The sequence below is a fragment of the Trametes versicolor genome, assembly GCF_000271585.1.
Source record: "Trametes versicolor FP-101664 SS1 unplaced genomic scaffold TRAVEscaffold_7, whole genome shotgun sequence".
NCBI lineage: Eukaryota > Fungi > Basidiomycota > Agaricomycetes > Polyporales > Polyporaceae > Trametes > Trametes versicolor.
The window spans coordinates 2,028,363-2,040,045 of record NW_007360327.1 but is presented as its reverse complement, the minus strand read 5'-3'; the positions used below and the strand labels follow the sequence as shown (position 1 = coordinate 2,040,045).

Genomic DNA, 11,683 nt, shown 5'->3' with positions numbered 1-11,683 from the left:
AGTACCAGTGGTACGGCCTCGACGAGCTTTGAGGGACGGTCCGATACGACGGCCGCCGAAATGGCCGAAATTTAAACTGCTCGTATGTGCTTGAAAACGGTGGGATCCTGTTCGCATGCTTCAGGTGCGTGTGTGTGTTGACTTTGAGAGCCGTACCTTGCAACGGTGGTCTGCGGCGCAGCGTTCTTCATTTCGACCCATGAGACTGCTCGAACATGTCGCAATATTTTGTCCTCGTATCGCGCGGAAGCCGCGACGGCTGTATGCGCCCGGGTGCAGGGAGCGTGTCGTTTCGTTTTACAGTCCTTGCGGGTCTGTATGCGCGTGCAAGGTCGGTTTAAGGCGTCGCTCGGAGCTAGAATCTCAGCTCATTAGAGCAGATCTTGTCCGGACGCGGGGGCAACACACGTACCGTGTTCCGCATAGCCCGTTGAGTATGCTGCGTCAGCATCGCGCAGATGGACTGCAGGGATGCGACAGAAACGGCAAAGGAGGGAGTCCAGAGGGAGTCCAGAGGGAGTCTGGAGGTCGTTCCGCGCTGCAGGCGCAGGACGGCCGGGGCGCGTTCGCACAAGGAATTGTGTATGTCTATGAGTATTTTACACACCCATTGGACGCGTGGAGGGTGTCCGCAAAGATGCACGGGTGGTGGATCGAGAACGATCGTGCCATCTCTAGGGTGTGCTCGTAGGCGGCGTCGACGATGAACGGCGGGCACATCCGGCAGGCAGCTTGTTACCCGTCCAATGGCATGTCCTTGCCTTACGAATTGCGACGTTTCTGAGTGTGGCGAGGACACGGCCGTTATATTCTTGAGTGCACTGTAGCAGGACCATCAGCGGATGTTGGAGAGAGCGCGGAGAGAGCCCGAGCGCTTACGTGTTGAGCGAGGTCCCGAACCGAGCTCGAGCTCATGTTACACACTCGTACTACCATTCGCACTAGATAATTACAAGAGTGGGGGCGTGCAGCCAGCCCGAGCCGCGGACAACGCCATCGTGGGCGAGAGCGAGAGCAGCAGGTCGATAGGTGCCCATGCGTGCACTCGTTTGGCGCGTGCACTCGAGCGTCGTGTGTGGCTTCGACGCAGGTCTGCCACATCTAGGAAGCGAGGGCAAGACAGCGAGCGGCGCGTGGGTTAAAATAACATCGTATTCAGCGCTAACTACTACATTGAGCTCCTCGCGAGCCTCCTCCCTCTCTTTCCCTCTCCTTCCCGTACACCCTGCTCTCCCCCTCCACGTGCCACCTGCCCTCGGGCGTCGGCAGCCGCACATCCCCCATCCCCACGTCAATCCTCATCCCCTCGTCGTCGTGCATGATGTCGGGCAGTGCAAACAGCGCCGCGTGGACACCCGCCGTGACCGCCTCCACGCGCATGCTCGCAAACGACCGCTCCCCGACCACCGACTCTGACAGCAAACCATGCCCGTGTCCATCTGCGTGGAGGCGGTGGAGGCGGAGGCGGGTTGAGACGTGCGATGAGCCAAGCACGTTTGCATGCTCGACTCGTCGCGGTTGACGGGTGTAGGCGAGAGCGGCGGGACAGAGAGGCCTGGTGCAGCAGCGTTGGCGGCCAGTAGGTATGGCGGGGGCGGTGGTGGCGGGCGAAGACGAGCAACGAGTCGAGCACGTCCGTGTGCTCGACTCGTCCCTGTGGCAGGGTAATGGGGAGCGCGGAGGTGGCGGACGGGCCGTGTTGCACACGCGGCCGCTTTGGCGGGCTGAGGAGAGGGCGATGGCGTGGGCGAGTGGGGCAGCGGCGGTGCGGGAGAGGTCGGACACAACGAGCCGAGCATCCGACGTGCTCGGCTCGTTGCAGGGGATGGGTGGGAGGTGGGGGCGGCGGAGAGAGACGGGCGACGAGCGCTCAGCTCGTCGCTGTTGGGCGTGTGGGCGCCGGTACCGTGGGCTGGAGAGAGGCCGGGCGCGGCGAGACGAGCACGCACGGGTGCTTGTCTCGTCGCAGGGGGTGGGTGGGGGTGGTGGAGAGAGGGCGAGAGGCGGGCGACGAGCCGAGCACCGCCGTGTGCTCGACTCGTCGCGGTTGAGGGTCGTTGGCGAGAGGGGCGGCCGCGGCGGGTGCTGGAGACGTCGGACGTGGCGAGATGAGCACACTCGGGTGCTCGACTCGTCGCAGTTGAGTTGTGTGGGGGAGAGTAGCAGCGGCGAGTGGTGCGGTTGCGTCGGAGGAGGTAGTGGTGGCAGCAGCGACAGACTGAGACAAGGAGAGGCCGGGCAACAAGCCGAGCACGGCCGGGCATTTGGCGCCCGTCCGGCATTGTCCGCTCGGGCCGGATATGAGCTGGCGTCTTGGGCGTTTATCGTGCCGCACGGCATACGCCTGGGTCGAAAATCCGACCCAGGCGTATGCCGTGCGGCACGATAAACGCCGGTCCTCGATCAACACGTCATCTGTATCACTTATTACATATCTTGTTGAACTGATCAAAACCGCCGGTGTAGCCTGATTAGAGTAGTCTGATTAGACAGATTGATACAAATAGCTGTGAATGAATGTATAAACATCTCTACATTGGTGTTTTAATCTGTCCTGTCAAACAGATTGATAAGTAAAGCTGTGAAAGCACTGCAAAAAGATGTTCAGAAGATGTACAGCAATGTAATTAGCTGTGTATCAGACTCGTTGCTGTGCCAGTCATCAGTAACTTCAGCGCTAAGGGTGACTAGAGCAATCTACTTGAATGTGAACTATATTGTAATTGATAGGAGATGAAACCTTGATTATGGAAGCTGTACATTGGAGAGGGTGATATAAGACTAGACAGCGACAGCTCCTTTCCATCACCTACCCAGCCTTCCGTCTCTTCAGTGAGTCTTGCAGTCCTACAGTTCTGATGCCCGCTAAACTACATCAAGACAGCGAACCCTCAAACCATGAGCAACAATCCTGTAGGCAACTTGCCCTCTGGTATGCTTTATACTTTGTTTAATACAAAAGAATATTATATGACTTGGTTTCATTCAGACTCGGAGAAGCTACAGTTACCCAACCGTCATTGCCTACTCCCCGATATCTATCAAGTCCGTAACCACATCAAGGCGCCGCGTTATGGGTTGTATCTTGGAAAGCTCTACGTCGCTTTGATCGACAGCTCACCCGGGCACATAAACAAAGTCGCACAATACCTGGAGACCGCTCAGTGCCCAAATGGTACTGCTGAGGGCATCATCGAGTCAGGTATTGTGCACTCTGATATATCAATCTTATCAGTTCTTACTAAATTTAATACAGGTTATCTCACCCTACGCCCAGGCGATTGCTTGTTTGCTCGTGATCTCAGGGGATCTCTGTCGGAAGCAGACGACCGTATCCAAGCTTTTGTGACCCCTCGGTGAGTCTCAGTTGTTTGATTAGTTCACCATTTATTTAATATCTTATTCATAGGGAGTGCTTCAGCCCCGAGATGCTGGAACAATAAGTTCTATTCTACTATGCAGCTTAACCTCTCGCCAGCACAAACCAGTGATGTGGTTGAAGCGCGTTAGTATAGATGTGTATCTACTGTTTTACATGGTTCTGATTATTTGTTAGGCAAAAACTTCTCGTCCAACCAGGGCCACTTTGGTGCCGTTCACATCGACAAAAAAGACGCTCTGGCTGCATTCACTCATCTCACATCCTGCGGCGACCTTCTTGGTGGTGAAGAACCGGGATATTTCTTTATCCTCCCTTTTGGAGTTGGTGTGCGTCTGGAAGGTGTCTGCTCTGTTGGTTTCTCTGGGCGACACCGTCATGGCGGGTTTCCACCTACTGCTCTTCCTGGTCGCACTCCGCACAAAGCCTTCTACCGGATGGTTGTCGTGTCCTACCCCTCGCATGCCCAATTTGGCGCTGTTGGCAAGATCGCCTTTGGCCACTCGGGACGAGACTCCTTAGATCTCGTCAAGGAGTTCAGGGATCCAAAGTAAGTGATATTATACCTTTGTTGTCGCTAGCCGCTTACATAAATTAATAGGTACGACAACCGCGCATTCAAGGGGTCGACAAGTTCGATGCTTACAGACGGTGTTGCCATCACAAGCGACAAAGCCCTTGTTAATTTTGCTGGTCGAGGTATCGCACAACTAGCTTTTGGTTTGCTCAAGCAGCTCCCTTCCTCGCTCAATGTCAAGCTCGATGTTGACACTCTCCTCCAATCTATCACCTACCAGCCCCAGGGTCAGGAGCAGCGTCTCTCGCTTGACCCTTGGCCTCTTGCTCCTGGCCGTGAAGGCTCTACCGCACGTGCTGATGGCTTGGAGCGGTGGGAGGCCTGCAACAAGGCCATCCAAGCCTTCTTTCCTGAAGGAGTAGCCCGTACTGGAGGTACCGAGTCAGAGGAGGCCAGCGATGAAGGTGATGGGGGCAATGGTTCTGATGGTTCAGACGAAGATCAGGCAAGTTCATTGCGTGTCCTACGCTCTAGTAAGTTGCCTATACATGTTTGATATACCTTTGTACTAACAATACGGGTTTTAGAAAAGCGCTCCACAGCTACGCGCCCAACTAGTGGTGGGCGAAAAGTCAAGAGTGAGTTTATATGTTTTTTTTTGTATCGCGCTTGCTAACCTAATATTCAGAGGGCAAGGAAACGGCAGGTAACTGATCACTGTCCATGGTCTATTGATGTACAGACTGTAGTATCTCATACTTTATGGCAGTTCTTGCGGCAACGTTCCAGAAGGGACATGTGAAAACGATGCAGCAAATGCGGCTTCATGATCCATTTCAAAAACCTAGCAGTTCGTCACAGCACATCTCTATGACTCCTGAGCCTGAAGAATCAAACGAGGACGAGAACAAGAGCATAGACACGGCTCCCACCTGGACTTTGAGGTCTAACCGGGAGCAGCGTAGCGACTCTGAGGGCAATATCCCCCAGAAAGGTTTGCAAACCTCGCATGTTTGAGGATCTTGCTTACATGATATTAACAGACTTGTCAAGCCTTTCTGCTGAAGAGAGCAGCAGCGAGGACACTGCCTCTGACTACATGCCAGGCGCACCGAAGAAGGGCAAACAAGTTGCCATACTTCCATCAGCAAAGCAGTACTCTCATTACTGGGTGCAAAGCAGGGCACTTCATGCTACAGATGACGGTGATGGTGAGTGAGATGTGAGACAGCATAGAATTTGATTTGGACTCACATAATATTATTTGTAGCTGCAGATATCATGGAGGTCGACGAACCTCAGGCAGAGAGTGAACCAGATGTAGAAATGTCTGGTATGTGTTTTATGTGTAATGGCTGTGAAGACCTCACTGATGCTTTGTGATGTAGACGATGGAGAGACCACTTTGCGTTGTAAGCACCTTTTTGTCAACAACCATGTATAAATGTTGATTTAATTTATGACAGCCTACACAACATTCTTGGAAACGTTCGGAGAGGTCAAGTTGCGTGAGCATCTGAACCTCTTCACGAAGGCAGCAAAGTCTCTCCAACGTGCAACTCAGGAACCTCTGACTGCAAACCGTGTTGACTCCTACCGTACGCTTATCAGTGTCGTAGACGGGGTTAGCAAGAAGAAGCAAGTCTTCTCTCAAGACCTCCTCTCCCATCTCTCCACCGTATGGCCTGCCATCGAGACTCAAACTGCACTCCTGGAGCTCCATTCTCTGCAGCTTGACATGGGAAGAGCGGAGGTGATGGCCGCAGTTGCTGCAGCCTGGACATGGCTTGATGTCAACCTGCTAAAGGCTTGTAAAGATCTACTTGCCAGTCGTAAGTCTGATTTACTATTTGTATCAGTAATTTGATAAACTTACCTATAGCTTCAATAGCAACGGAGGTCACTGGCAGTGGAGCATGGCTCGGTCACTTTCTGGCGGACGTACAAGCCTACGTTGGGAGTAACTCGCGTGTTACTTTCAGGCCCTCTTCATATGGCCTCGAGCTTCAGGATGATCCTGTGGTCAACTTCCATACCATCAGTGGACGCTTGCAGTCCAGCGCGCGCGAGAAGCGCATCATCTCCATCGCTCACAAAACCTTGTGGACTTGGCTCCGCTACCCATCCCGGGATATGAGCCGAGTTCAAGGTACCCTCGTGCGCCATCTGGTCATGACCTTTGGCTCTGATGTTCTTCTTCTCCCGGGAATCTGGGCGGCCTTCCGCAACGCACGTGCAACCTGTCTTTCTGGCAACGATCGCACTCTCACTTCCGTCAACTTCCAACCTGACCTGCTCAATGACTTCCTCAAGGACCTGCAACGTCTCCCGTTGGCCAACGCTGACTCGGTTGAGGCCAAGTTGTACGAGCAGATTCGCACGCAGCTGGAAAGTTACCATGAGAACTGGAAACAGGTTCTCAGCGGGAGTACAGCGGTCGCTCCCCGTCCGCATGTGATGGAACTGGAGGCTGGTCCCTCAGGTTCTTCCCCGCGCAGCGGTGTTTCCACCCCGTCTCCAACCACCACTGCTGCCAAGACTCTCGAGACGTTCATCCGCTTCCTTCTTATCTTCCTTTCATCAGACAAAGTTCAGGAGGATAGCTGCGAGAGCCCTTGGCAAATTGTCGTCTCTCAAGACCTCGACTTCTTCCTCCCCTTCCGCCAACATGCTCCACAGGTCCTGGCTGCTCGAGACAAGTATGCCTTCCTTGATCCAGAGCGCGCTGGTCAGCCCGGGGCTTTGGGAAGTCATATCTGCTGGCGCGCTCTCTCCTACCGGTCAACTTGGTCCGAAAAGCTCATGGACTCCACCGGCTTTCGCGATCTCTTCTTCCGGGACTATGCTTCATTCAAAGCCGAAATCGACCACCTCTCCGGGTCTTTGAAGCTCACTGGCCGTGCCCTTCTTCTCTACGTCTGCAACCTCAACGCCTATGGGACTGCACGCCACCAGGAGCTCAAGTTTGCTGAGGCTTACTTTGCAGCAGAGAAGGGGTGGAAAGCTTTGTTGGGCGATAGGGAGCGGGTGGAATATCTCGAGGCCCACAAGTTCTTCACCAAATTGCACGGTATCGGTCCCCTCATAGCATCCCTCATCACCTCAGATCTCGTTTACTCGGGCCAGGTCAAGATGCCTGACATCGCGGAAATGGGAGTGATCATCCATCAGATCTCCAAAGGCGCTGTCTCTGGTCTCAACTCCCTTGGACTTCTCCACTCGGCCACCAACAAGCATTCTGTCGATGTTATCCAGAGCGCTGCAGTCAACCTCTACAACTCCCTCCACGACTCCTTCACCCCCGACGAACGTTCCCAAATGACGTTTGATCCTATCATGTTTGAGCACCTTCTATGCAAGTATCAGCGTGTGGAGAGAAAGGTCAAGGCATTTGAGAAGGAGCTTGCGAAGAACGCGAAGAAGAAGAAGGCCCCAAAGAGGCGCTAGAAGGGATGGACACTTCCTAGATATATATGACTTTGACCGTTCCTTTGGAGTCCGAGTATTTTCTTGTATTGTATACTAGCGAAACTTGATTTGCCATCATGGACATGACAGGTTCACTCATAGTTCACAGACATGAGATATATGAACTTGTGATACCAGACTGATTAATCAGACGTAGGCTCATCTGCGCGTCTAACACCACCATCCTGCAAGGACATTCTCTTCAGCTGCCGACGTGACTCCTCCATCCCTGTCTCTTCCTGCTCTCTGTACCCCACCTTGCGCTTGACCTTCTTGAGTGGCGAGACAGCACGTAGGCTTAGATCTCTCAAGGCCGATGAGTTATAGTCCTGCATGTAATGAGCATGGTGAAGGTTAAACAGAGACACCTTAATTACCGATTACACTGCACGACTAAGGACACAAATCGCCCGCAACTTCGGCAGGAATATATATTCATGACGCCCAACCTTGACAGCCGCAAAGGCAATCTGGAGTTCAACCATGGTGCCGGGGAAGATTACATCCGGCTTGATGCGGCAGAAGGAACTGATCGCTGTCAGAGATCGACACAATTGCAAACATTCACTAACAACACACCTGCCCTGGTTCTCCGTCACTGTTTGCTCCCAGTACTCAACCACATTCTCTTGCAGATGGACCTGAGTGGTGAGACAGGGCTGCAGAATATAGAAGGGGTCCACGACATCGCTGAGATCACCCCGTGGTTCGCCTTCAGCAAACTTTGAAGCAGTGAGGTACCGATTCCCAAAGGAAAGCGTAAGGTGGTTCTCCAGACGTGATGTGCTCCAGGTGCGCAAATTGTGTCCGACAAGGTGCGCACAAAAATGCTGATAGATGGTCATGACTGCACTGACTGCACCGTCAAAGGGCTCCACGCCCAGGCTGCTCACGGTTACAGTTTGCCTGAGATCGATGAGCCGGTTCGGGTTTGAAGGGAGTCTGACGCAACTGTTGATGCTTGGCTGACGAGAGATGGGTACAAGCACTCACTGGTTACGCCTGATAGGAGGCAGGGTAGACTCAACAAGAAAACCCTGCACACGCAGCACGAGCTCCTCGGGAGGGGTGGAGCGGGATGGTCGTTGTTGAATAAGCGTAAGCAATCTGCCATCCCGCTGCTCTAGTATCTCGACATTGCTGACAAGACATGCAGGCTGTCAAACAGGTCAGGGGTGTTTAAAACAGACTGCAGTGGCACTGACATCGGACAGGCTTGAAAGCTGCATGAATGGAGGAGCCGACTCTGCATTCCTGCTCATGCAGTCCAGGAGCAGAGCCTCTAGTAAATCTGGTGAGTATTCTATTGACCTTGTCAATGCACACACTCACGGTACTTGGCAACATTCCCATAGAGGTGGGTGAGGAATGACATGATTTCTGGTGAGAGTCAAGAAGGAAAGAAGCAGCAGTCAGCACAAGTCATGACCTACTGCGACGTGCGCTCTCAACAAAGTCTGATTCAGGCATGTTCCGCCTTTGGGGAGAGATGTCCGGCTTTCTCACCATCACACTGCTCGCCGCACCAATTGTGAGCTGACAACAGATGAGAGACCGGCCGGGACTTTGGGGATGCCCATCCTAGTTCCCAGAAGCTGCATCAGCGCAGCCATTTCAAATTCGCACCCACATATGCGAATTTCAAACCACCACCCCACGAGTCTTGCACAGACAGGATCCTCACAAAGGTGAACCTACTGTGTCCATGGATGCACCGTGTATTCTGGTACATATGTATGCAATTTCACTGGTACGGGGGGTACAGAGTTGGTGCATGGGGTGTCGCTCTGCAGGCAGTGTTCACGGGAGGGCACTCATCACGGAATGGAACATGTTGTCCCCAACACTGGTAAGCGAGCATGGCGAGGTCCCAGAACTCTGGCGATATCGCTGAACCCCGCTTCTGAGAAGGATAAAAGGGCTGGAGGGCAGCAGAACCAGGCAGAGTCCTCCTCACCTCGAGCCCTTCCCAACACTCTTCTCAGCCTCTTTTACTTTCCCCCTCCACTTCTCCACCCCACCATCTATCCCCATGGCCGGACGTACTACCCGCACCCGTGTCGCCGCTAGCACTGGTGGAAAGGTGTGAGTGTCTTCTACATGTACTGTATGGCAGCAACATACTGATCTTTCTGCAGCCCGAAGGCGGTTGCCAAGAAGGCTGCTGCTCCGGCTCAGGCTAGAGGTGCAAAGGCTGCTGCAAAGCGCAAGACCGCAGCTCCTGCTCGCAAGGCCCTGGTGGTGTCTGCCACTAAGTGAGTGTCACTCTTGTCTTATCATCACAATTTTCTGAGCTGCCTTAGAGGGAAGACTGTCCGTGGCAAGGCAGCGAGGGCCATTGACAGCGACGCCGAGGAAGGCTCCGACGAGTCCGACATCCAGACAGAGTCCGACCTTGGCATGGAGGAGGCTGCTGCTGACAACACCTCGTACGTTGCTCTGCATGGTTTTTTGTTTGATGTGCTTCAATTCTGAAGAGTATCCTTACAGTGACAACAAAAGTGTCTCTGCGGATGTCATGATGATCAGGTAAGATATGCGACATCAGCCCCATGCAAATCTAACACTGCATGCAGCGATGACGAGGAAGACAGCCGCCAGGAGGTTGAGCTGACCCCGAAGATTGGGTATGTGTCTTCACTTTATGCTGTGCTTCTCTGATATTGTATGTTGCAGACGCAGCCGTGCTGCCAATTCTAGCCCGCCGTCTACCCCAAAGACTCCGTCGCCTGTGTGAGTGTTATTACTCTGCTGTGTTGCTGCTATCTGTCATCTAATACTTTGCCACAGCAAGGCCGGTCGTGGCAGAGCCGTCAAGCCGAAGTCCACCCCTGCTAAGCATGCCAAGCAGTAAGTGTACCGTGTTGTTATTGTATGTTATACTGTCATACTGATCATCCAATTAGGGTGGACTCTGAGGACTCCGAGGATGAAGGGTGCGCAAACATCAGTGTTGATTACGATGATACTAACACAACATTACCCAGAATCTCTCCTGTGAAGAAGGTTAAGACGGCGTACACTTTCCTTTTACCTTCCATTATAGCTTGCTCTAACAATAATAATCTAGGCTTGCCCCGGGCAAGCAGAGTTTTGTCCCTCTCCCCCGCACGCAGTAGGTCTCGCTGGCAGTTTATGTATTGTCTACTAAATATTGTCTTAGGACCATCAGAGCCCAGATCGCTGCTGAAAGGGCTGCCGCTGAGAAGGCCAACAAGATCATGGTTGACAAGGACGTCCAGACCGAGCTGAGCGGCAGTGCGGACAGAAAGGTTCAGACCAAGCAGCGCAGCAGTGTCAAGGTGGTGATCCCCATGCGTAAGACTCCTGGCAAGTCTAAGAACACGCCCGTCAAGGCCAGCAACACTGGCAAGGCTGCGAAGACGTCTAAGGCCCCGAAGTGAGTCTACCCATGTTTGTGCAATATTGAGCTTGCACTGATCTCTCTCCAGCTCTGACTCATCGGTGTTCACCCGTGAAACTGACGACAAGGACAAGTACTAAGCTTTGCTTACGAGTACCGTACCAGTCCTTACAATGTGTTGTAGAGCGCGCCTTCAGCGTCGTCTGTTCACCGACCATCTTCCTGAGCCCCTGCGCACCATGTATGTCTTTAATCTGGTATATCTCAATTGCATCTCCGTTGAAGCCATCATCAGTCAGGATCATGGGAGCAGCAAGGACACCGCAAACATGTATGTTATTCTCCTGGGATCTGATATATCTTCAAGTTCTCACTGCATGGAGTAGGTCTTCTCTGGACAGCGGAGAAGAGGAGGATGATGCTGCCATGGAAGATCTCGCAGATGACGTCACCAACAAGCTTGTCCTTGATGTTGACAACCCTGACGTTGTGGATGAAGCTCTCAGGGACACGTACCAGGGCTTGCCAGTAGTGCGGTATGAAACACCATTATTTTTAAATGCAGAACACAGCCTGATATAAGCCTAGATTTTGTGAGGCTCTCACCGCAGACGGTTCCCTCATCAGCACTGTTCCGTACACGCAAGGCCTTGTCAACAAGCATGACGTGAATCCCAGGTCAGCGATGTCTTTACCTATACAATGTAAGCTAACCAGAAATTCTAGTGCTCTGAAGAGACTGGCCACCTTCAGCAATGATGGCGGCTACGTCATCAACCCTGCGCGCTTTGACCCTGCCAAGGTCACCTTGAGTACGTTTGGCCAAAGTGCTAACAAGGTGCTCTCCTGGAAGCCGCAGTCGGGGCAGCCTGCCCGGGCTATCTGCATGACCATGGGCTTCGTCTTCACCTGTAATGTCGTCTTCCCGACGTTGTTTGGAAAGCAGCAGTCACAG

At 53.1% G+C, this 11,683-nt stretch overlaps 3 protein-coding genes across 3 annotated transcripts; 2 read left to right on the top strand and 1 right to left on the bottom strand.

The window, feature by feature from the left end:
• Positions 1–2,898: 2,898 nt before the first annotated feature.
• TRAVEDRAFT_21311 (uncharacterized protein) lies at positions 2,899–7,343 on the top strand (the record flags this gene model as incomplete). The annotated part of the gene is made up of 13 exons (XM_008040878.1): positions 2,899–2,932; positions 2,990–3,202; positions 3,410–3,505; positions 3,557–3,929; positions 3,981–4,429; positions 4,484–4,534; positions 4,585–4,602; positions 4,666–4,890; positions 4,940–5,107; positions 5,167–5,229; positions 5,285–5,308; positions 5,363–5,728; positions 5,779–7,343. The coding sequence occupies 13 exons, from the start codon at positions 2,899–2,901 to the stop codon at positions 7,341–7,343; spliced, it is 3,645 nt and encodes a 1,214-aa protein (XP_008039069.1).
• A 164-nt stretch (positions 7,344–7,507) lies between these two features.
• TRAVEDRAFT_126184 (uncharacterized protein) lies at positions 7,508–8,425 on the bottom strand (the record flags this gene model as incomplete). The annotated part of the gene is made up of 4 exons (XM_008041658.1): positions 7,508–7,670; positions 7,749–7,892; positions 7,944–8,315; positions 8,358–8,425. Coding segments are annotated over 4 exons (747 nt in total), but the record flags the coding sequence as incomplete, so codon positions are not given.
• Positions 8,426–9,396: 971 nt separating this feature from the next.
• On the top strand, positions 9,397–11,676 carry TRAVEDRAFT_48837 (uncharacterized protein; the record flags this gene model as incomplete). Its single annotated transcript, XM_008041175.1, has 17 exons — positions 9,397–9,449; positions 9,503–9,619; positions 9,668–9,793; positions 9,855–9,893; positions 9,941–9,991; positions 10,041–10,097; positions 10,155–10,214; positions 10,271–10,300; positions 10,352–10,381; positions 10,435–10,479; positions 10,528–10,764; positions 10,817–10,861; positions 10,913–10,969; positions 11,024–11,059; positions 11,115–11,264; positions 11,317–11,406; positions 11,455–11,676. Coding segments are annotated over 17 exons (1,445 nt in total), but the record flags the coding sequence as incomplete, so codon positions are not given.
• Between the last annotated feature and the right edge of the window lie 7 nt (positions 11,677–11,683).